Source organism: Podarcis filfolensis (genome assembly GCF_964270895.1).
Source record: "Podarcis filfolensis genome assembly, chromosome: 15".
In the NCBI taxonomy this organism is placed as follows: Eukaryota; Metazoa; Chordata; class Lepidosauria; order Squamata; family Lacertidae; genus Podarcis; species Podarcis filfolensis.
The window spans coordinates 14,957,198-14,980,803 of NC_139618.1; the positions used below are offsets into that span (position 1 = coordinate 14,957,198).

The 23,606-nt window shown below is 46.2% G+C and overlaps 2 protein-coding genes and 1 long non-coding RNA gene across 5 annotated transcripts in view; 2 read left to right on the forward strand and 1 right to left on the reverse strand.

Annotated features, from left to right (window-relative positions):
* Positions 1-31: 31 nt before the first annotated feature.
* On the forward strand, positions 32-7,260 carry SBDS (SBDS ribosome maturation factor). Its single transcript, XM_083588211.1, has 5 exons — positions 32-1,437; positions 2,426-2,555; positions 3,111-3,311; positions 4,513-4,677; positions 5,513-7,260. The coding sequence occupies exons 1-5, from the start codon at positions 1,310-1,312 to the stop codon at positions 5,639-5,641; spliced, it is 753 nt and encodes a 250-aa protein (XP_083444337.1). The 5' UTR covers positions 32-1,309; the 3' UTR covers positions 5,642-7,260.
* LOC310750304 (merlin-like) overlaps positions 6,348-23,606 on the reverse strand; it is a 28,885-nt gene continuing 11,626 nt past the window's right edge. Inside the window, exons 7-18 of one of the 3 annotated variants that reach the window (XM_083588187.1) lie at positions 23,047-23,129; positions 22,554-22,629; positions 20,258-20,395; positions 18,198-18,272; positions 16,034-16,147; positions 15,444-15,566; positions 14,888-15,105; positions 14,116-14,221; positions 12,688-12,815; positions 11,089-11,248; positions 9,049-9,231; positions 6,348-8,280 (exon numbers count right to left, since the gene is read on the reverse strand). In XM_083588187.1, the coding sequence (XP_083444313.1) occupies positions 8,245-8,280; positions 9,049-9,231; positions 11,089-11,248; positions 12,688-12,815; positions 14,116-14,221; positions 14,888-15,105; positions 15,444-15,566; positions 16,034-16,147; positions 18,198-18,272; positions 20,258-20,395; positions 22,554-22,629; positions 23,047-23,129 (1,440 nt within the window). In that variant the 3' untranslated portion in view covers positions 6,348-8,244. Of the gene's footprint in view, positions 9,232-11,088; positions 11,249-12,687; positions 12,816-14,115; positions 14,222-14,887; positions 15,106-15,443; positions 15,567-16,033; positions 16,148-18,197; positions 18,273-20,257; positions 20,396-22,553; positions 22,630-23,046; positions 23,130-23,606 lie in introns of all 3 variants that reach the window. The other 2 variants (XM_083588186.1, XM_083588185.1) reach the window with 2 other exon arrangements.
* LOC310750332 lies at positions 17,564-23,348 on the forward strand. The gene is made up of 3 exons (XR_014542057.1): positions 17,564-17,595; positions 17,962-18,305; positions 22,745-23,348. It is a non-coding gene; the product is annotated as an uncharacterized lncRNA (long non-coding RNA).

Here is a 23,606-nt window from a genome sequence, read left to right on the forward strand (position 1 = left end):
TCCTCCCCCACCCAATTTTATTATTTACTGTACTGTACTTTATTTACGAATCGCTTCCCAGGAAACAACTCAAAGCGATTTAACGACAATAAAAGCATAAACTCCCCTGATAGTATCCCTGACAAGGAATTTGTTTTCATTTTTCTGAATGAGAAAGCAAAACACTCAATACTGTACAATTTTCCAGAAGATGTCTTGTTTTAACTAAAGACGGAGCTTGGAGGGAGCAGAGAAATTCCGTGTCAATGTAAAACATGTAAAACAATCACAGCAAAACAACCAGAAGTCTATGATTTCTGGCGGAATCTATGGTCCTGTGTCAGAATTCTGATTATTTCACTCGTGTAAAAAGGCCATTGGGAGGAGGGTGAACTTGCCAAATCATGAAACTCAGAAATTAAAATCACATCGAATCTGCTAAGTATGTATGATGATGAAAAGCTGGTCTTGTTGACATTTTCATATCCACACCTCCTGAATTCCCTCTTCTGTATCAGTATTAAGTGTATTTTATTGTTATTATGTATTATATTTATATCCTGTCTTTTTCTCCAAGGTGCTCATTGTCGGCCATGGTTCTCCCCCTCCTCAGTTAATTCCCACAACAACCCTGTGAGGGAGGATAGACTGGGAGGCAGTGAGTGACTGGCCCAAGGTCACCCAGTGAGCTTTATGGCCAAGTGGGGATTTGAACCCTGGTCTCTCGCACATCATTCTGTCAGCACATAATTAATTTCATTGGGGCATGTTATGACCGGGAGTCTCAGCAAAAACAACAACAACAACAACAACCCTAAATCGGTTAAATTTTGGTTTGAATAGATTTCTTTTTAATTGTTTTAATTGCTTTTAAAGGATTACGTTTTATATGTTTTAACATTGGGTATTTTATCTGCGTTGTTTTACTTTGTGTAAGCCACCTCGAGTCCCGGTTTGTAAAGTTAATAAATGTTTTGGGTTTTTTAAAGGGGGGGAATAGGAAACAACATCAGCTGGGAAGTACGCTCTTTGGTTTCAGGGGGCCAGGTAACTCTCAGGTAAACTCATCTAGGAAGGGTGCGCCGGAACAAGTCATCATGGGGTTTAATTTCCCACCCGGACGGAAATCGGAAAGCACCCACACCAGGCGCTCTCGTCTCTCGCGAGCTCCGACGCTACCTTCGCCACAATAAGGCGGAGGAGGAAAAGGCTTGTTCATTGGCCCTGGTTGGCGTCCGTGGGCGGAGCTAGGAGGGGAGAGCGGTTGGTGCGCAGGCGTAGAGCGGCCATTGCTTCTGACAGCAACTGCGGGCTCATCTCCGTCGCCATCATGTCGATCTTCACACCCACCAACCAGATCCGCCTGACTAATGTGGCCGTGGTGCGCGTCAAGAGGGCAGGGAAGCGCTTCGAGATCGCCTGCTACCGGAACAAGGTCATGGGCTGGCGGAGCGGCACGTAAGTTGACCGGAAGCGGGGGCGGGGCATGGGCCGGAAACGAAGAGATTGAGGTTGACAGATAAACAGCCTCCCAGAGTTTTGTTGACCTAATGGTTAAAACAGGGTTTCTGAGCATGCACAGAGTGCAGGGCTAAATTCCTGTGCCTGCTTACCCACATAGTTTTTCGATGGTATGTATTGTTATATTGATCGTTCATTACCCAAGGTTCCAGGGCAGGTTAACAGCATTAAAGCTCAATATTAAAAAGAGTTTAAAACAACATACAGTTTATTAATTAAAGTAACAACAGCCAGTGCTGTCGAAGCAAGCCTAATATGCAAATGCCTAATCTTGCTATGGTTAAAACTGGAATTCATATCCGCAAGTGTAGTGTAGTGTAGTGGTTGGAGTATTGGACAAGGACATGGGAGACCAGAGTTCAAATCCCCATTCAGCCATGAAGCTGTGGGAGCCAGTGACGGTCTCTCAGCCTAACCCACCTCACAGGGTTATTGTGAGGATAAAAAGGAGAAGGGGAGAACTATGTACATGAGCTCCTTGGAAAGACAGGTGGGATATAAATGTAATAAATAAATAATAAGATGCAGTGATGATCACCAACTTGGAGGGCTTTAAATGAGGGTTGGACAAACTCATGGAGGATAAGATAGCCAGGGACTACTAGCCACAAAGGCTATGTTTTGCCTCCACTGTTGGAGGCAGTATGCCTCTGAGAACCAGTTGCTGGGGATCACAAGTGGGGAGAGCACTGCTGTTGCACTCAGGTCCTGCTTTCCATTAGGGCATCTGATGAGATCAGGATGCTGATCTCATGCCTTTGGCCTCATCCAGCAGAGTTCCTCTTAGGTTCTTAGGCAGTTTTGTAGTTGTTGCCACCTTAAAGTGCTGGCAAATGACTGACCATAATGTTCTTAGTATTTGCATCCAGTCCTCGTGCGATTATTCCAGAATGGGCTTTACTCATTAAAAAAAAATATTTCTTAGGGAAAAGGACCTTGATGAAGTCCTGCAGACGCACACCGTCTTTGTGAATGTCTCCAAGGGCCAAGTGGCAAAGAAGGAAGAGCTGGTCAAAGCCTTTGGCACGGAAGACCAGACAGAAATCTGCAAGATGGTAGGCTCCCAAGGTGTCTGTTGGCAGGCAGACAGCCTCCCCTCTCTTTCTCTTGTTAAAATGCCTTTGGGTCATCCTTTAATGCCACAATGAGTACGCAAAACAGTCAGGCCAAGTTTGATAGTGGTGATGTCAAGCAACTTGGTTTGAAGTCAAATTGTGTGGGAAGAGGCATTGTGTTTTGCAAGACCTGACAATCACATAATTGGCGGCATCAGCAACCCCCCTTTCAGCCAGCCAGGCCCCATCTGTACATGTACCTGTTCCACATTTGACATCATATGTGGCAGGTATAGGGCTGAAATGGCCTCATGGACTAAATGGGGAGAACTGGTGGGCCAAATTAGGCCCATAGGCTAGAAGTACCCCCACCACTACCATAATACAAACTTACAATTTCCTCGAAAAATTCAAGCTAGTCATTTTTCCAGGGCTTGCTGCCTGGGGTAACCTGTCTAGCTGTACCTGAAAATTTCAGAAGACTGGACCAGATTTTTGCATCCTTTGAATCAGAAAAAGGCAGCATCCAAACACAAAACTTCTCTTGGCTTTCAGATTCTGGCCAAGGGAGAGCTGCAAGTGTCAGATAAAGAGCGGCACACGCAGCTGGAGCAGATGTTTCGTGACATTGCAACCATTGTGGCAGAGAAATGCGTGAACCCAGAAACAAAGAGGCCGTACACAGTCATCCTGATTGAAAGAGCTATGAAGGATATTCACTACTCAGTCAAACCTGGAAAAAGCACTAAGCAGCAGGTAAGTGACTCCCACAGGAGACCATCTTATCTCTAGTGGTGTGCCATGCTAAGCTCCTGAATCAGTTTTATTTTTATTTAAGAGGATTTTATTTTAGCCTTTTGGGGGACAGCTACCCATATTCCTGCTCCAACTTCTCCAGGTAGGGTTGGAAAGTTCTCCTGCCTGAAGCCCTGGAGAGCCACTGCCAGTCATTGTAGACCAAAGGTTGAATTTGTATAAAGCAGCTTCCTTTGTTAATTAGGAACAGTGCGGTGATCTCTCTCTTGCTGCTTCTGAGCTGGGGAAGGAAGCCTACTGGAGGTGATTTACCTTCTACTCTTCCTGGGGGTCCAAACAGTTGTCACAGTTAACGGAGCTTAACTAGAGACAGTGGTTAAGTGGTTAAGTTTTGAACTAGGACTCAGGACATCCAGGTTCAGTTCCCTGCTAGGCCAGCCAGTCTCTCTGTATCAGGTTTGTTGGGAAGAGAAAAGGGGCAGAGGAGAGCTGCAGTTGCCAGGTGTGAGTTAGGGCAGCATAAGGAAGAGATATTGGACGTGGAGCAGGGAACCAGTGCATTTTGTAATTTTATATATCATGGAATTTTACATATCATAACTTTGCTGTTATTTTTATTCATTACAGACTAGTAACAATTCATTGTAATTGTTCAGAATGAATTTCTGTTTAATAATTATTTGCCACTATTTTGAGAGAGAATTTTATTGTATAAGGTTACATTCTAAATGGATTACTGAATGTTTCTTTACTTGATATAAGTTATTTATTTTAAAGTCATGTTTTTAATTATGGTTTATTGGCTTCAGATCAGATTGCTATAGGATGTGTGATCTCTGCTGTGTATTTTGTACAGTGGTACCTCTAGTTGCGGACACAATACGTTCCGGGGTGCCATTCGCACCCCAAAAAGTCCGTAACTAGGGCAGCACTTCTGTCCAAGCAAGGAGCGCAATAGAGCACTTCTGCGCATGTGCAAAGCACGCAGAACACTTCTGCGTGTGTGCGCACTGCGAAACCCAGAAGTATACACTTCCAGGTTTGCCACGTTCACAAGCCAAAAAGACGCAACGTGAACCTAACGCAACACAAGGTATGACTGTATTCTGTGTGGCTTGTAAAGTGCGAAGGCCTTGCTTTTGAAGTGTCAGAGCCCACTGTCCCTCAGTTGGACAAGTAAGCCTCTTGATTTTCCCCACAGGCCTTGGAGGTAATCAAGCAGCTGAAGGAGACTATGCAGATTGAGCGGGCGCACATGCGTCTCCGCTTTGTCCTCCCCCGGAAAGAGGGGAAGAGGCTGAAAGAGAAGCTGAAGCCCCTGATCAAAGTAATCGAGAGTGAGGATTTTGACGAGCAGCTGGAAATTGTAAGTCAAAGAGACATTTTCTGGAGGGGGAGGGGAGGTGATTCCTCTAGGATCCCTGATCACATGCAAGGAGCCATAGAGATGGGGTGTCACCTTTACAGCCTAGCCATTTGCATCTTGGCTTGTGAGGGGGCCCAGTGGATTCAGTAGGGCCTTCTGCTGGGTAAATCAGTATAAGATTGCATCCATAGGCCATACTATGAATGGTTGTGAATATTTTTTAGCAAATAAGTGTTAGAAGAGCCCTGCTGGATCAAGCCTATGGTGCATCCCATTCTCACAGTGGCCAGCCAGGTGCCTGTGAGATACCAGCAAGCAGGATTGGAGCCCAAGAGCATTTTCGTCTCCTGCGGTTTCCAGCAACTGGCGTTCAGAAGCATTGCTGCCTTCAACTGTGGTGGCAGAGCAGAAGGCATCATTGGGTGCCGCAGTCACTACTGGTGTATCCCCTCACCTGGTGCCTGCCCTTCGGGTGTTGTTGGACTACAATTCCCATCAGCCCCATCTAGTCCTTCATACTGTGTGAAATCCACAGCTGCTAAATGTGGGTGATGGATGGCTAGTGGCTTAGATGACTTTAATTCCCTTTGAAACACATTTGAGGACGACTCTGCAGGTGACTGAATGGAAGCTCCGGCTCAGAGGCCGCTGCTTGGGCAGAACGGAACAGCCAGAATGGGCCTCTTGCCTTTTTTGTGGGCTTCTTGGAGGCATCTGGCTGGCTGCTGTCAGACGCAGGATGGAGGTCTAGGTGAAGCCACCTGGATCTGACCCAGCTGAGCATTTCTCCATGAGACGCAACCTGTCCGGTCTGATACAAATGCCAATGTTACAGGTGTGCCTTGTGGATCCAGGCTGCTTCCGGGAGATTGACGAGTTGATCCGGTGTGAGACTAAAGGCAAAGGGACCCTTGAAGTGCTCAGCCTGAAAGATGTGGAAGAAGGGGATGAGCGCCTGGAGTAGCCGCCGACCAATCCCACCCCAACCCCAGCAAGAACTGTATTAAAGGCTCCCTCACGTCGCCTGTTTGTGGGTTGACCTTTGCTATTTTCCCAATTCTTGTTTGAGCTTTTCTTTGGGTGTTAATCCCACCCCAACCTTGGTGAGTGGTTGCATTTGAAGGCAACTTGGAGAATAAGAACCTTCTCATTTGAGTCGAAAGGTGGGAAGCCCTCCCTAGTCGGGTTGGTTCTGCTGGGACTATTTCCTCGTTCTTTGAGTGCTTAGTTGCAGGGGGTCAAGGGTCCACAAAATGCCAAAACGTCTTTCCTTAAAGACTGAAGAACTGCAGCAGGCTGTGGGCTGGGATGGCCACTTGTCAGAGAAGAAACTGACCATAGCCACTAAAAATAAATAAATGGAAAAGCAAGCATTGGCAGGCCTGATCCTGCCACAGCCTTAGTATGCAGCCCCCCTTCCCAGTTGCCTTTTCGTTGCCTGCTGTGAAGGGCAGTGACAAGAGAACGTTGAACGCGGTCTTCTGTGTGTGTGCCATGGAACCAGCTTGTGGGTTGCTGGGCCAGGAGGAAGATCTGTGTGCCCAGCCTTCTGCAGCTGGTTTTGAGTTCCAGCAGCACCACCATATGCTTTTAGTGGCTGCAGAGTCATTGTTCATGTTGAGGGACCCATCAAAGCACTGACCAGACACAGAAAAGCCAAGCTCCAGAAATAATTGTTCAGATAATTTATTTTGGAAAAAAGAAAATTATATTTACAATAACTTAAAATATAGAAATCAGTATTTATTTCATAGATCAGCCTCTTGATCTAGCAAAAGGCCCAGCCTGGGCTCCAGTGACTCTCTACCCTTCCCTTGAGTTCTTTCCATTCATTGTACCAATTGATGGTTTGGCGAATAGACCACACAGGTGAAGACAATTCAGGTGCCAAGTAGAAAATGCCAGGAGGCCCTTAATTTCCTGTAGATAACTTTGGGGTTACAGTCAGATTCTTTCCCCCCCCCCCAAAAAAGCATTTCCTGCCTGAGTTCATGTCGTTCTCTAGCGCTCTGCAGAGAACGAAATGCAGACTATTTGCAGGCACCTCTTTGGTAGCTGCTGCACCTTTAACCTCAGATACTAGACACTAAGAAAGAGAACTTTATAAGGCAAGACATTGTATTTTCCTTCTAATGTTGCACTGGTGAGATGCCATGAAACTATGTTTTATGCGTGAAATAGGGAAGAGTCACCCTGATGTCATCCGTCCCCCATCCCTCTTATGGGTGCTGCTGAATAGGGAACACCTGTGGCCCTCCATATGATGATGCTGTGCTTCTTGGTCCCCGTGAGCCTCAGCCATTATTGCCAAGTAAGGTCAAAGATGCAGAGAGTTGTCCAGCAACCTCTGAAGGGCTGCAGTTTCTCCATCCCTGCCTGCTCTTAAGGAACACAGACACAGCTCCCCAGCTTTTGGAGGGGGGGGCAGACGCTGGCTAGAAAGAGAACTGGTTCCTCCACGTTGCATTGTTTGTGAGTGCAGAGGGGAGCTTCTGATGAGAGACTTGTGTTATTTTGGCCTTTACAAAATATAAAATGCAGAATCTTCATACTGGATACTGACATTAAAATTAGCTTTCTGCTAATTCCTCTTCTTCCGTCTTTTGTTTCAAGCCTCTTCCTTTGTGACTGTTTACAAACCCTAACCCTTGACTCAGTGGCTGATACGCAGATTCTAACTAAGTTCACTGTGCATGTTTACTCAAGGACAGGTCTTGGTGTGTTTCTATAATCCTAGATGCTTACTCCCAAGTAAGCCCCACTGAAAAGAATGGGAGTTACCTCTAAGTGGGCACGCATAGGATCAGCCTTCTCACAATCTGGTCCCCTCTATGATAGGGGCTACAACTCCCATTCCAAGAAAGATTTCTAAAACATGCGTTAAAGCCCACATCAGCTTGGGAATGCATATGGCATAGTCGTTTTAAACCGCTTTTAGTTAAACCGCTTCAAGTTTTGTCTCTTAATTCAAAGCCCTTTGTCATCTTTTAATTTTTCTTTTAATGGCATTAATAATAGCTGCAGAATTCTCTACATTCATCACAATACTTGTGAACATAACCATCCACACAGATTCCTAAATGCACAGGACCTGATTCAGTTAAGTTCTGATTACAGCCCCATTGCTTTTCAGTGGAACACGGAGCTGGTCACAACGAACAGCTTTCAGTTCTTAGAAGGTAAGTCCCACTATGTTCAGTGGGACTTATTTTCAAGTAAGCTTAATTGCTGATTTAGTCGCAACTAACTTTAGCCAAATTGGGGCCATACCTTAATTATTATAGAACTGTGTGTAAGTGTACCTATTGAAATGCTGAGTCACCACTAAATACATGAAGTTTTATTATACCTTCAGGTTGATACCTGAGGTGTGGGGAGCCCTACCCACCTCTGGTAGAATCCAGTATCACCAGATCTGCTTTTGAATGCAAGAAACACATCCTGGGAACCAAAGTAGGACACAGATGTGGCAGGTTTCTACAACAGTCTTTCTAGGATCTGAGAGTAGCCTTTAGACTTCCTCAAAACAAATGTTGACCAAGCTGCAGACAGTCGCCTTAAGGTGCTTCAGATATAGATCACGTCTGTTTTGTGTTGTTGTACCTGAGTGGAGATAGAAAATAAAGTTATTTCAGCTTGAAAAAGCAGGTGTAGGACAGGATTTGGAACTGAAAAGACATAGAAACATTTTTGAAAGCCGCAGGTAATGTTATGTACACAGAGATAGCCACTGGATGGCTTTAAGGAAGGAATGGATGAGGGATGGAGAATCTGGGGACCTCTGGATGTTGTTGAACTCAAACTCCCATCACTCTTCAGGTGGCATGGCCAGTGCTTAAGGATGAAGGGAGCTGAAGGCCAGCAACATCTACAGCAAGCGTGGGAAGCCTTTGGCCATCCAGATGTTGCTGAACTACATCTACGAATTACAAGTGTGGCCAATTGCCAGGGAAGATGGGAGTTGTGGTTCAGCAACATCTGGAGTGCCAAAGGTTCCCTACAGTTGATCTCATGAAACCAACAAGTTTTCCATCCCTGGATTAGCCAAATCCATAGAGGACAGGCCTATCAATGGCTGTTAACCACAAGAGCCACAGTAAGTGTTCAGAGGCAATATACCTGAGTGCCCATGTGCTGGAACCACACAAAAGGGTGAGCCATGATCTTCAAGCCTGACACATGAGCACTCAGCAGCACCTGCCCAAAAGCTTTCATTGGAAATAGTGTCACACTCCATGGGAATTTGCACCCTGATTCTATGCACCAGGTTTTGTGTGAGGTCAAAATAGCACATAAGCAGCCCAAGAGAGCAGCTGGCAAAAAAGACACAATTTGAACCAGGAAGTGTAGAAGGTCGCCAAGCTCAGTTACCTTAATGTGCTTCCTTATTCCTGTGCCCACATTACTGGCAGCCAGGGCATCTGTCTCAAAAGAGGGTTTTTCTGCTGGCGTTCTGGGCAGAGAGCCGTTGGTCATGTTGAACGGGCATGGCACAAAAGGCTGCTGCAGGCTGTCCAACAAGTCCACTTCAAAGGGGTTCATCCACAAAGGAGTCTTAGAAAAACAACACACACATTGGCCATTAACATCCTGCTAAAATCAGGGTGCATCTATACTGCATCCATTTTGAACCATTTTAGTCTGTCTGATCCTCATGTCTCCCTGCTCAAAAAAAGACTTCAAGGAGCTGTAGTTCTGTGAAGGCACCAAGCACTCCATTTTCTACAAAAGAGATGCTCAGCTCCTTCACAAGCAGGCTCAAACCCTGGAAAGTTTCTGCCAGTCAATGTAGATGCTACAGAGCTGGATGGACCAAGTATCTCACTCTGTATGGCAGCTTCCTGTGTTCAAAGAGTAGGGAAGCACAAACAGGAACCCAGGAATCTGCCTTATACTGAGTATAAGACCTTTGGCCCATCTAGCTCTGCATTGTCTACACAGACTGGCAATGGCTCTCCAGGGTTTCAGACAAGTGAATTCCCATCCATACCTAGAGACAATGGGGATTAAACCTGGGATCTTCTGCATGCAAAGCTGATGCTCTACCAGTGAGCTATGGACTTGTCCCTTTAACTTCTTCCCCCATATTCAAGGAGTCCATGGTTAGGTCTCAGCCAGGTCCTGCTAGGGACCAGGTTGGTGTCTTTCCCTGGAATACCACCCTCAAAAGCACTAAGTGCCACAGAGAAGAGGCTGCAATATTAGTTCTCAGTATAAATGCAGCTGACATTACTAGATACGTAAAAGATACTTGGCACAAATTGACTCTGAGCATCTTAAGGCAGTATGCAGCAAGGTCTCAGGCGCTGCTCTCTGCAGTGCATCCCAGTCACTCCAAAAGCAAAGCTTTTAAAATGGTTAAAAAGAGCAGGGGAAGTGCAGGCGATTTGGGCCCCAGTGCAAACAAATTCTGGGATTAAGCCCCATAAGCTACCACCAAACTGTCCCTGGGGGCTCACTTAGCAGCAGCTCAAGAAAAATGCAGATAATAGCACTCACTGTCCCTGCTACATTACCAGCTCAGAGCTGGATTCTTCCACCTTCCCAGTGATTCCAGCTGGCGGACTGGTGAGCATGGCTTGGGGAGCGGGGCTAACCTTCGTGGGCTGGACCCCTTCATGTGCCAAGATTGGCCCACAGACCAGAGGTTTCCCAGCCTTGTGGTAACAAGTTACTGTGCTATATTTTGCATACAATTTAATTATATTTTTAAATTTGTTTTTAATGCTGTGTTTTAATGCTGTAGCCTGCCCTGGGACCTTAGGGTGAAGGGCAGGTAATAAATAATAATAATAATAAATAATCTTGCATTTCATTCCTTCCTGGTTTTACTGCTTTCTCTCACACACAATCCTATCTCTTAGAACCATGTCCACATCATGAACGACACTTTATAACAGGGGTATCCAACAGGTTTATTGCAATCTAGTGATTGATCGCGGGGTGATTGCGATCCAGTGATTGTGATCCCCCAATGGCCCCCCATTCCAAAAATATATTTAAAAAGCTCAACAACTTTGGGTCATCATCCCCTAAAAAAAGGATCAGCAACTTTGACAGGTAGATCACTGCCAGTTGTTTTATAGTGGGAGTAGATCGTAGTCTCTTGAAAGTTGGACACCCCTGCTTTATAAGATGCACAAAGTGGACTCTAGTCCACAAGACACAATTTGTTAAGGTGCCGCAAGACTCTTCTTGATTTTGCTGCAACAGGCTACCCCTCTGGAAATTAAGGATGCCTGAGCTGTTCCTGTTTTTGCCTGACATCCTGCTCGCTGCAGGCAGCTCACCACCATCACCACTGGCGACTGCCAAGCACCAGGCCCAAGAGACCTCTTGTCTCTTCCAGCACAAGCCTTTCCGTATACATTAGAGAAATCTGGGAAATAAAACGCTTGGCTGCAGTCCAACCTTGCACATCTTCCCCGAGGAACGGCCCAGCGACCCAAGGACTTCGCTCCAGTGCGAGAGGAAGCCTGCGTGTCTCTCTTCGACTTTCAGGGCGTGGATTTCGGACTTGAGTTCTTTCAGCCGATCCTCAAACTTCCTGCTCTTATCCAGGTAATCTAATCTGAGTGGTGGTGGAGGGGAATAGAAAAACACAAAAAGTTTAGGACTGCCTGCATCTGTCTGTTTGGTTGACAATATTTGGTAAGTAAAAGGGGAGGACAAAAGTCTGGAGAAAGTGCACTCCCACTCTTAAAATCATAAAGTTGGAAGGGACCCCAATGGTAATCTAGTCCAACCCCTGCAATTAATACTAATTGTTGTATCTCGGCTCCCAAACGCCTTGGGAGTCTAACATTCCAGCTCCCAAACAATCGAAAACCAGACTTGAGTGTTTTGGAAGCCGAACGTTCAACAGGGCTTCCGCAGCTTCTGATTGGCTGCAGGAGCTTACTGCAGCCAATCAGAAGCCGCTCTTTGGAAGTTGAACATTTCGGAAGTCAAATGGACTTCCGGAATGGATTCTAATAAAATACAGGGCAGTCAGTTAAGCTGAATGTCAGAAGCTTCAGGGCAAACAAAAGATGGGACTCCTTGACAAAGAGCATTGTGAAACTAGGGGATTCTCTGCCGCAAGATGTAGTGACAGCCACCAATTCTGACAGCTTCAAACAGGTGGGTAGACAAGTTCATGGAGGGGATATTGCTATCCAAGGCAACTAGACACAATGGCTGTGTTCTCCCGCCCCTGTTGGAGGCAGTATGTCTTCGAGTACCAGTTGCTGGGAATCACAAGTGGGGAGAGTGCTACTGTTGCATTCAGGTGATGCTCACAAGCTTTCCTTTGGGACCCCTTTGGCCTGGTTGAGCTGATGCAGAGTGCTTCTGCTTCTGGTGGCAGCATCTTGATTGGGAGCTCAGAAAACCTCGCCTGCTGCCCTTGAAGCTGACCCAGAAACTCCAGCAGGTGCAGAATGCCACGGCGAGGCTCCTTATGGGGTCCTTGCTGCAGGATCACATTCATCCAGTGCTTTACCAACTGCACTGGCTCCCGGTGGAGTACAGGGTCAGGTGTAAGGTGCTGGTTTTGACCTTTAAAGCTCTATGCGGCCTAGGACCCACGTACCTACGGGACCACCTCTCCTGGTATGCCCCGCGGAGGACCTTAATGACAACATTTTGGAGGTCCCAAGCCACAAGGTGGTTAGGTTGGTCTCAACTAGGGCCAGGGCCTTTTCAGTACTGGCCCCAACTTGGTGGAATGCTCTGTCACAAGAGACTAGGGCCCTGCGGGACTTGACATCTTTCCACAGGGCCTGCAAGACAGATCTGTTCCGCCTGGCCTTTGGTTTGGACTCAGTCTGACCCTTATGTTTCCCTCCCCTTATGGTTTTGACTTTTAAAATGAGGCTGCATTTTAACCTGTATTTTAATTTTTTTTTTCTTACTATGTTTTTACTGAAATGTTATTCGCGTTAGCCACCCTGAGCCTGGCTCTGGCCGGGGAGGGCAGGGTATAAGTAAAATTTATTATTATTTATTATAATTATTTTCAGTTCCTACCTCTCTCGCTCTATCTCCAAGGAAAGCCTCTTCAAGTCAATGTCCCTTAAATCCAGTTTTATGGCTACTTTATCAGGGCAGGCATCCCTGGCATCAGCGGAGGAGGGCTGGGTGCCCTTGGCAGCATTCTGGTGACAAAACAGAGAGGAAGGGTTTGAAACATCATCTGAAACCCGGAAGGCTTTTAGACAGAACAGTTTTTAAGGGGACAGTAGTGGTTATGGCATTCGACTAGGACCTGGGAGACCAGAGCTCAGGTCCCCACTCAGCCATGAAGTTCACTGGGTGACCTTGGTCCAGTCACAGTCTCTCAGCCTAACCTACCTCACAGGGTTGTGGTGGGGATTAAATGAGGAGGAGGTAGAACCATGGACCCCGCCTTGAGCTTCTTTGCAAAAAAGTTGAGATATAAATGCAATAAATAAAAATACACCGAGTGGGCACAGAACATCTTCTAGGAAAGACAGTCTTGGGTGATGGAAATTCTGATTCAGACTCATAATGCCCCATCTGTGGCACTTGTGCCTGGAACCTGGTGCCAAGTCCAGGGACAGGCTCCAGTTCTGGCCTGCAAAGGGGCTTTAAGACCCGCTGGATGGACAGAGACTGGCTTAGGAACATACAAGGCACCTCAGCCACTTTGATCTGCAGAACTGGCCTTTTGCCTGCTGTCCGAACAAGTTAACTTCTTGCACATACATTGGCTATAAACACTGATAAGAGGGAGCAGCCAGGTTGGCTCATTTCATAAAAATTGCTTAGAGGGCTACCTGCATATTTTGCTAATATGGCTACAGAATTACTTTTTAAAAATGAGAACACTGAGATTTTGACATGGGTGCTAGCTGCAGCTAGCATTTCAATAGCCCAGCAAGGAAAGACGTTGAAAAAAATCTGCATTTTTCTGTGTAGTATAAGAACTTGTGACTATTGTGGAAAGAACTGCACATAAACTGCATGTTTCCAGGGGGAGGATGGAGGATCCAGAATGCTTTTATGTCATCTGGTGGGATTGTATTTCCTCTGCTTCAGACTTAGATGATGATGATGATGATGATGATGATGATGATGATGATGATGATTTACTAGTGGCTTCCAGCAAAATATAAAAACTCAATAAAACATCAAACATTAAAAACTTCCCTATATAGGGCTGCCTTCAAATGTCTTCACCAGCTCAGGAAATATGGATGTCTCAATTTAGATGGTGCGCAGCCATTTCTTTCTCTTATTATTTATTGCTTGTTTGCTTTGTATATGGTATGAAGTAATACCCTGCTCCCAAACTTTTGCATTGTTAATAATGGTAATAAAGGAAATGTTAAAAAAAAAGAACGCAAAATCTTGGGAACCTGCCCAGGGGGGCAATAAAAGCCATTGCAGGCACCTTAGCCAACCCCACACTTCCCTACCAGGAGCAAAACTTACAGGAGGAGGATTGAGCTTGCCAACATCCTGGAGTTTCTGCCTGGCTTTTTCTTCTGCATTTCTGGCTTCCTGCAGGTCCTGTTTCAGATGTTCAGCTTCCTTAGCCCTGCCGACCAAGAACCACCACCATCAGTGCTCAAGCAACCCCATAATGCTAAACTGATGCACTGGAAATTGCCACAGGCCTTACCTAATTTTCAATGCTTTTATTGATAAATATTCATGATTCTGTCAGCTGACTAAGTGGTGCATAATTTGTATGAAATAATAATAATATCAAAATACAGATTTTATCACTAAGTTATTTAAGTACATATTTTATCTGAATGTATGCCTTTCTAGATGTATTTTATTGAAAAACATGTGTTTTTAATGCATTTTGGTACATTTCTTGGAGCCAGGAAGAGAGTTGCAAAATTCAAAGAAGTGCAAAATCCAAAGGATAATGACATTCCAATCCATATATTAGTCTGGGAGGTGAGAATTAGCACTATTCATTTTAAAAAAGCAGGCTGGGTCAGCTGGATTAATCCTGAGAAAGACATTGAGCTGAAAGAGGAAGTGGGAAAGAGTGCCACTCTTCCAACTTCCTCCTTCCTCTCTATGTACTTTTCAAGGGGCCATCACAAACAAACCTGATCAAATCTGAAAGAAGGACTCAAGGAAATGCCCTCCAAAGACAGAAAAACGTGTTGGAGGCCATCCTAAGCAGCGTCCAGCCAGCCCCAGAAGCCCCAAAGCCCACTGAGCATCCCGCCCCAGGCCTCATCACCTTCGGTCCGATTCTTTCACCAGCTTCATGGCAATCAGTTCTGCCTCCCGCATTTTGTGCTCCATCAGAAGCTTCTCTTCCTTGGTTTTCAAGGCGGCCATCTCCAAGCGATGACGCTCCTGTTCAGCCTCGGCGGCATTCTGGGCCAGGAGCTTGGCCTCCTCCTCAGCGATCTGGGCCTTCTCAGCCAACAGCTCTGCCGCTGCCTCCGAACGGCGCTGAAGAGGGATTTTGTATTGAAAAGATAAAATGCACTCAATGATGACGAGAGACCTGGACAGTGGCAGCATTTGGGAGTCACACCGGGACTGGAGCTGCCAGAGCCCGCTAAGTGCCCGTAGCTGCTCCTCTGCCTGTTGGGCAATCGGCATGGCGATTGGGGGAATAAGTGGTGGTAGACAGTGGACAACGATCACCTGCTCACCCCCCCAAAGGTCAATAGCTCATGGCAATCGCCCGAAAAAAGCTCAACAACTTACGTTGAGCCACCAATTGTCCAGATTTTTACTTCTTGAAATATGGCAACCCTAGGCCCCATTGCCATGGCAATGCTCACCAAAGCCTCATTGGCTTGCCGGGCCTTGTCTTCCACCTCAAAAAGGCGTCGCTCCAACTCCTCCTTTGCCCGCTCAGCCTCCTCCCGCAGCTGCTTCTCCCTGGCCAGGCGCTGGTGCTCCATCTGGGGAAATAGGCAAGGCTGACCATGAGCAGAGCCGCTTCGCAGGAACACTGTGCAGCCCCCTGAGCCAACAGCTACAATGCCCATCTTAATCTTGCCTCTCCCCTACCAAACACTACAGAATGGATTCCATGCTATGAACTTTAATATATCATGAAAGCCTCCTTGCAAATAAGTCCACAAAAGGTGGTTGCCATATTTGACTTCTTTCAGTTTTTCTGTTCCAGTATTCTTCCAACCAAGATGGCCCGCATGGTTCCCACCTGCTCATTTTACCCTCCCAACCACCCTGTGAGGTAGGCAAAACAGAGAGAGAAAGAGAGAGAGAGAGAGAAGGGGTGGGTAGAGGGTGTGACCTTCTCACGGTCAACCAATGAGCTTTCCAGCCCAGGAAAGATCTCCACAAAGAGGCAGTGCGTAGAAGCTTTGTGACAACGTTTGAAGCAGATGTTCCCCCAAAAGCTCACCTTCTTCCTTGCTTTCTCCTCCCGAGCTTGCGCTTTCATTTGCTGGATCTCAATGGGGTCCACTCGCCTCCTCCTCATAAACAAGTCGTGGTTTCCGATGAACAGCTGCATGATCTGCGGGAAAGGAAGGCAAGTATAACCCTCGCTGGATCCGACCTCAGCCAGCATCCTGATTTTCACAATGGCCAGCTGGAGATACATCTGGGAAGCTCACAAGCAGGGTGCCAATGCAACTGACTCCCCACCCCCCCATGTTGTGATCCCTGAACCACACCCCACATGAGGAAAATACAGGCTGCCCCATTCAGTGGGCGAACCTTAGCACCTCCTATTCTGGTCTGAAGAGGTTGCCTTCCTGCCTTCCTCAGTCAGAGGATGAGTCTCCACTAACATCACCATCCCTCCCACATCATGAAAGCCAGGGCTTCCTTGCAGACAAGGGCCCTTCAAGACAGCAGAGCCAGCTCCTCCGAGGAAGTGCTGTTCCGGTTACAGGACAGGCTTTCCCAGCTTGCTCCAGGCTCCAGGTGGCCTCAACACTCTGCTGAGACAATGTCTCCCAAGCGCTCGGCTCGCAAGGCCCACTGGGAGCTGGCTGTGGTCCTGACGTTACCCAGCTCAGCAAGCCCAGAAGAATATAACATAAAGCATCAGAAGAGTCTGCTGGATCAGGCCAAGGGCCCATCTACTCCAGCAGCCTGTTCTCACAGGGACCAACCAGATGCCCACTGTGGGAAGCCTAGAAGCAGGATTTGAGCACAAGAGCATTCTTCCCTCCTGTGGTTTCCAACAACTGGTATTCAGAAGCATGGCTGCCTTTGACTGTAGAGCCAGAACATAGCTATCATGGCTAGTACCCATCAATAGACCTCTCTTCCATGAATTTGTCTAATCTTTTAAAGCCGTCTAGGCTGGTGGCCATCATTGCCTCCTGTGGGAGGGAGTTCCATAGTTTAACTATGCACTGCGTGAAGAAGAAACTGGTTTGACAGTTTTCACTTCCCCTGTGAGACCCAACCCTAATGGCACACATTACCCTGTTGGTGGTTCTACAGCCCCGCCATTCAGAGGTGCTTGGAAGCTCAGTTGAGCTAAACTAGGGTTGCCATACGTTCGTAATTTCCTGGGCATAGCTGGGATTCGGTCATCGGAAACAGTGTCTGGGTGAAAACCTCAACAACTTTTGTGCCCATATTTTCACTTTTTGAAATATGGCAACCCTAACTAGAGATCCATTTAATTCCACATTTATTGGGTTTCCAACAGCCATCATCCTGATGCCCCAGGGAATTGCACAGGCAGGGCTCAGAGGTGATGGCAAGCCCATTAGACCTCAATATGCATGTAGTTCCTATTGCCCTAAACTCTGACTAAAGCCGTGGTTCCCAACGTGGGGCACACAGGGGGAGCAATTTGATTTTTAAGGGGGGGGTGCAATTTGAGAATGAGTTATTAACAGTAAATGACCTTTTAGGCTTCCTCCACATGAATAGGTGTACACATTTTAAATAATAAGATTTATATGTCAATGGGGGGGGTGTCAGGTTTTTAGAGATGCTTAGGTAGGGCATGGGACGCGGGTGGCGCTGTGGGTTAAACCACAGAGCCTAGGACTTGCCGATCAGAAGGTCGGCAGTTCGAATCCCTGCGACAGGATGAACTCCCGTTGCTCGGTCCCTGCTCCTGCCAACCTAGCAGCTCGAAAGCACCTCAGAGTACAAGTAGATAAATAGGTACCGCTCCGGCGGGAAGGTAAACGGCGTTTCCGTGTGCTGCTCTGGTTCTCCAGAAGCGGCTTAGTCATGCTGGCCAAATGACCCAGAAGCTGTACGCCGGCTCCCTTGGCCAATAAAGCGAGATGAGCGCCGCAACCCCAGAGTCGGTCACGCCTGGACCTAATGGTCAGGGGTCCCTTTACCTTTACCTAGGTAGAGCATGGCCAAAAAAAGGTTGTGAACCACTGAACTAAAGGATCCTGATGAGACAGCGAGACAGAGGCATATGTGACCACATGCTTACAAACCAATTCTAAACTCATGACTTCCCTGGTGAGCCTGAATTTATCTCTGTCCACCCCATCCTTCTATAGACACCAAGAGACCAGCTTCTGCCACTCTTACAGAGGGAACCACCCTGAAGGAGACAGCCAAAAGGAAACCCTCACCTGTTTGTTGACTTTTGGCTGTGAGGAGAAGAACTTAAAGACTTCAGCCTTCTTGTCAATGGGCTTTATTGTGAGCTAGAGAGAGAGAGAGAGCAAAAGGATATACAGGTGATCTTCGTCACTTCATTCACATGCAAAGCCTTTATATGACTGAAGCGCTGCTTTCCCATAATTAGATGCAAGTGGAATAATAAAAAGAGGGTCCACACAGCATTTACCATAGTGCGAGACCAGTAATTCCCAAAGTGGGGGGTACTGCCCCCGGCGGCTCAGTGGGGTTACCTGGGGGCACTAAGAGACAAGAGGGGGCTGAAGATGAGCCCCTCTGAACACACTGATCGCTTATTTATGATTCACCAGAACGAAACACTTCCCTTGCTTCGTATTTGAAGTTTTACTTTTCTTACTACTTTCCAAGCTATTTCCATTGGTCACATTCGTTTGTACTGATGATGCTGAGTTTTCACAAGCCACAAGATAGCTAATTATTGGTAATAATAGCTACTGGTTTTCTTAATTTTTTTGTTGCCATGCGTCTGTGGTAGGTGAAGGTTTGCACATGTTTGGTGAGTAGTTATATATAAATATTTCATGCTATAAAATTCCTTCACCCTTACGTCTTTGTTAGTCATGTGATAAGAATTTACTTCTACACCACCGGTTCATTACACAGGTGAGGGAACACCTTTTAAAATAAAACATGAGACCAAGAGACTAACAACAATCTCAGCATCCTATAGGGCAGGCATAGGCAAATTCAGCCCTCCAGATGTTTTGGGACTACAACTCCCATCATCCCTGACCGCTGGTCCTGTTAGGTAGGGATGATGGGAGTTGTAGTCCCAAAACATCTGGAGGGCCGAGTTTGCCTATGCCTGCTGTAGGGACCTGGTTTATTAAAACTATTGCAAAAATATCCCTAAAACCAGTGCATACCCCTAAACATTTTGTTAACCTTTGTACTTTTGTCCATTTACTGTATTTATTTCCCCCAATTTGAACTATAAAATGGTGGTTTTCTTGAGTCAAAACGAGAGTACCCCTAAACAGTTTTTTAGAAAAAAGCACTGCCTAAAATTATAGGCCAGCCCTGCAAACCAGCTGCTCAGCAGAACTTCTAGATAGAAAGACTGCCATGAGGCACGTTAGAAGAAAACTTTTATACATAGCACACAAAGAGTTATAAACTTTAAAACATTGTTCTCCCTACATCAGGAAAGGTTGCAAGTCATGGGATGTAAAACACGTATAGCTCCATACTGATATCTGCTCCCCCATAATTACTCTGGGGTGCCCCAAAGCATTTGCTCTCAGCTTTCACACTTTAACCTCTGTTACCTTGACAGCCGTGCCTTCAGTAGGAGCTATTGAAATTTCAATCTCCTGTCTTAATTCCCTGTTCCCAAAACATGTCAAAGAGCTTCAAGGGGAGATCAACAACCCGGTGCTAACTCAAAACAGGCATAGCCAAACCTCCTGAGTGACCATTTCATTTGTGCCTCTCTGTGGTCAAATAAGGAGAGATGGAATGCAGCATATGAGAGCCACAAAATGCCCCCAAAAATCAAGCCTAATGCATTCTACCTAAAAGGTTAAATGCAATTACTATTGCGAGAGTTAGAACAAAATCTTTATCTATATCCAATATTCAATTGAATCACACAATTTTTACATCAGTCAGAAAGCGTAAAAATATTTTTTCATGCTATATTATTTGCTGAACTTTATTGTGTTATTACCTTCCTTAGTGGGTCATGCAAACCACTTTTCTGAATGATGCTTTTTCATAGGATAGGGTAGGGGGCTCTGAGAATGAGTTTATGGAACCAAGGGGACAGTGGCTGGAAAAAGTTGGGAAAACACTGCTCTAGACTATCCTGAAGTGCATATCCCCATAGCCAAGATCCTTCTTTCAGTTGCCATACCTTCTCAGCTGTCGGTTAAGTTCTTGTGGAAAAGTGGAAAATTAAATGAATTTCATAGACAGAAGTGGAGCCAGAGCATAAAGGCAAAACCTGGCCTCCAGTTCTGCCACCCCTTAATAAGACACACCTACCTACCTCTTTCTCGCTGTAGGAAATGTTCCTGATGCTGCTCCATTCAAAAGATTTGTTTGGAGAGAAGCGGTTGTTGATGCTGTAGACATGGATCCCTTTGGCATCGACGCCAAGCAGAAAGTCTGTACAATTCTTCTTTTGCTGCAGGAACAGATGTTGGAGGCAAATGTCCAGAGTGAAGAAAAAAATCTCTTTAGCCAAGGCTTGACTGATTCTCAGGCATCAATTCTCAGACACAGCCTGAGAATGGGCCAGGTAGGAGGCTGAAAGTTGGCTGCTGGAGCCTGAACCCAGATAGCAAACTAAGTGAGGCACCACACACAAAATTAGCAATCACACAAGTGGCTTCTTCAAAGAAATTGCTGGGGATTCCATCCAGATTAGGGCTGGGCCATGGGAGTGAATCAGGAGCCTAGAACTGGGAGTCAGAACTGAAGAAGCATCTAGATCAGAGCAGATCACAGGGAAACCAAGATTCAGTACAAAAGAGCATGATGGAACACAAGTCACACCAGAGATCAGGTAGACCTGGTGGTTCAAGCAAGGCTCAGCGGCAAAGCCATCCCTTACAAGCTCCTTCCTACCCAATGGGAGCCAAAGGTCAGCCTAGGTGGAGTCATTCTGGAAGTGTTTGGGACTTTTTAAGTTTAGGGAAAAGGCAAATAAGAGGTGTCATGACAAAATATGTATGTATGGTATGGAGAGAGTGTACACAGAGAATATTTTCTCCCGGGGACATCCAGCAAAGAAGAAGAAGAAGAAGAAGAAGAAGAAGAAGAAGAAGAAGAAGAAGAAGAAGAAGAAGAGTTTGGAATTGATATCCCGCTTTATCACTACCCAAAGGAGTCTCAAAGCGGCTCACAATCTCCTTTCCCTTCCTCCCCCCCAACAAACACTCTGTGAGGTGAATGAGGCTGAGAGACTTCAGAGAAGTGTGACTAGCCCAAGGTCACCCAGCAGCTGCATGTGGAGGAGCAGGGAAGCGAACCCGGTTCACCAGATTACGAGTCCACCACTCTTAACCACTACACCACACTGGCTCTCATCAAAGCTGAATGTTGGAAGATTCAGGGCAGATAAAAGGAAGGGTTACTTCATGCAGTGCAAAGTTAAACTATGGAACTCCCTCCCACAGGAGGCAGTGATGGCTGCCAACTTGGATGACTTGAAAAGACGACTGGGCAAATTCAAAGAGGAAAGGGCTCTCGATGACTGTTAGCCACGATGGCTCTGCTCTGCCTCCACAGTTGGAGGAAGCAATGCTTCTGAATACCAGTTGCCGGAAACAACATGGGGAGGGGAGTGCTCTTGTGCTTTTAATCTGCTTGCTGGTTTCCCATTAAGGCATCTGGATAGTCCCTGTCAGAACAGGATGCTAGACTAGGTCAGCCATTGGCCTGTCCCAGCAGGTCTTCTCCCCTAAGAAGCTGCAGTTGTGCAACTAGCCACATGGGGCACTGGTTTCCAGCAGGAGACACTCCAATGCTTTGCCCCCTTGCTGCAATCCAGATCTGGATGGACGCACGTAGGCCTGCTATTTGTGTTTCCAGTGGGAGCCTTCCCCCGCCCCCATGCAAAAAAAATGCACAAAGCAGTCACAGGAAGCTTGATTTGGATTGGCACCACAGCAGAAGGCCAAGGGTGAAAGGACCCCTATTTCTCCCACTCTAGGGCCCTGATCCAATTTGGAGGGCTCATACTGGCAATTTACTCTAAAGATGTCATCTATACACTTCCTAACCGTCTGATGGTCCTAGATAAGATAAGATAAACTTTATTCGTATTAGCCAACGGCCATAGCAACATAAAACAAGCAATACATACAAATAAAATCTATACAGATAAAAAAGACAGCAATGGGTAAAAAGGGCAATCAAATGGCCAAGATTATCGTTCAGATAGTGGCCCTTAATCTCATTGCACCCTCGATAAACCTAGCAACCTTTGCTGTTGTCTGATCATTTTGATCTGATAAAAGAAAGCACAATGTGGCCTCAGATGGGCGGCCTGGGATGGTAAGTAGGAGTGGGGTAATGATCTCATTCCTCAGATCTTTATAAAGGGGACAGGACAGGATGGTCCTAGCTGGACCCTGAGATACAGAGGGGATGGGGTTAAGCCTCTCCCAGCTCAAATCCACTCAAATCCACTGCTGCTCTGCCCTGACTTTCTCTATAGGAGACTAAGCCACCTTCTCCCCCCAGCCCCCCATTCCCTGCTGCCAATTTTAAAGGAGCAAACTTCATGCATCCAGAAAAATATAGCTGCATTTAAAAACCACAACAACATAGACACTTACAGCTATAGGAAAATAATTGACCCCATACATCTCCAAGTCTTGTGCAATTTTAAGATAGTTCATCTCAGCTTCATACCTAAGAGAAGAGGACAATAGAGAAACATAGAATTTTACAGTCGAAATGGACCCAAAGAGTCGTCCAGCCCAACCCCCTGCAACACACTAGTGAGCAACATTTAATTATTTTGTAGGATTTCTATTCTGCTTTTCCATTGGCACCAATCGAAACAACTTACAAGCTGCAGCAAAACAATATGAAAAGGCATGTGGAAACCAGCCTGCTGTAAGAAAGGTAAAATTTATCTTCATCGCTCCACCTACTTGATGTTGTTTATTCCTGCCCTTGCATTCTAGTATGAAAAAGAAGCACCTAAGAAGCAGCCTCACTTCTCAGTTGCTCCAGCAACGTTTGATAGGACAGTGAAGACGCATCAGCCGCTCAGCTGCCTCCTCCTGCCCCATGCTATGGCCTCAGACACAGGTGCCCCAGTACCTGGCTATGCCCCGGTGCCCAGCGTACCAGGCTGTAATCCTCTCTTCCCACATGTCAGGTGTCATCTGATATTGGCGGAGGACCTGGAAAGGAAAAGGAAATAAGTGAAGCTGTTCCCTTCTCCAAATCCCAAAGCTGGTCTTCTCAGGAGCCCCCAAATCCCCATCTTTTTTATAATAATAATAATAATAATAATAATAATAATAATAATAATAATTGTATACCGCCCTATACCAGCAAGTCTCAGGACGGTTCACAGAATAAAATCACAATATAAAAACACAAAAGACATAAAATAAAAACAAGGACAACCCAATAATCCCACCCGAACACATTTTAAAAGGCACTGAATGTCAATCAATCAATCAATCAATCAATCAATCAATCAAAGGCCTGGTTAAAGATGAGTGTCTTCGTCAGGACTATGAAGGTGATGTACAAGAGAAGTCTCTGCTCTTGATATTTCTCCTGCAGCTGAAGCAGTGAGAAAATCATGTCGGCTATTAACCTCTGAGCTCTAAAGCCACATTGGGACTAGGGACAGACCCTGTCTGCAGTGT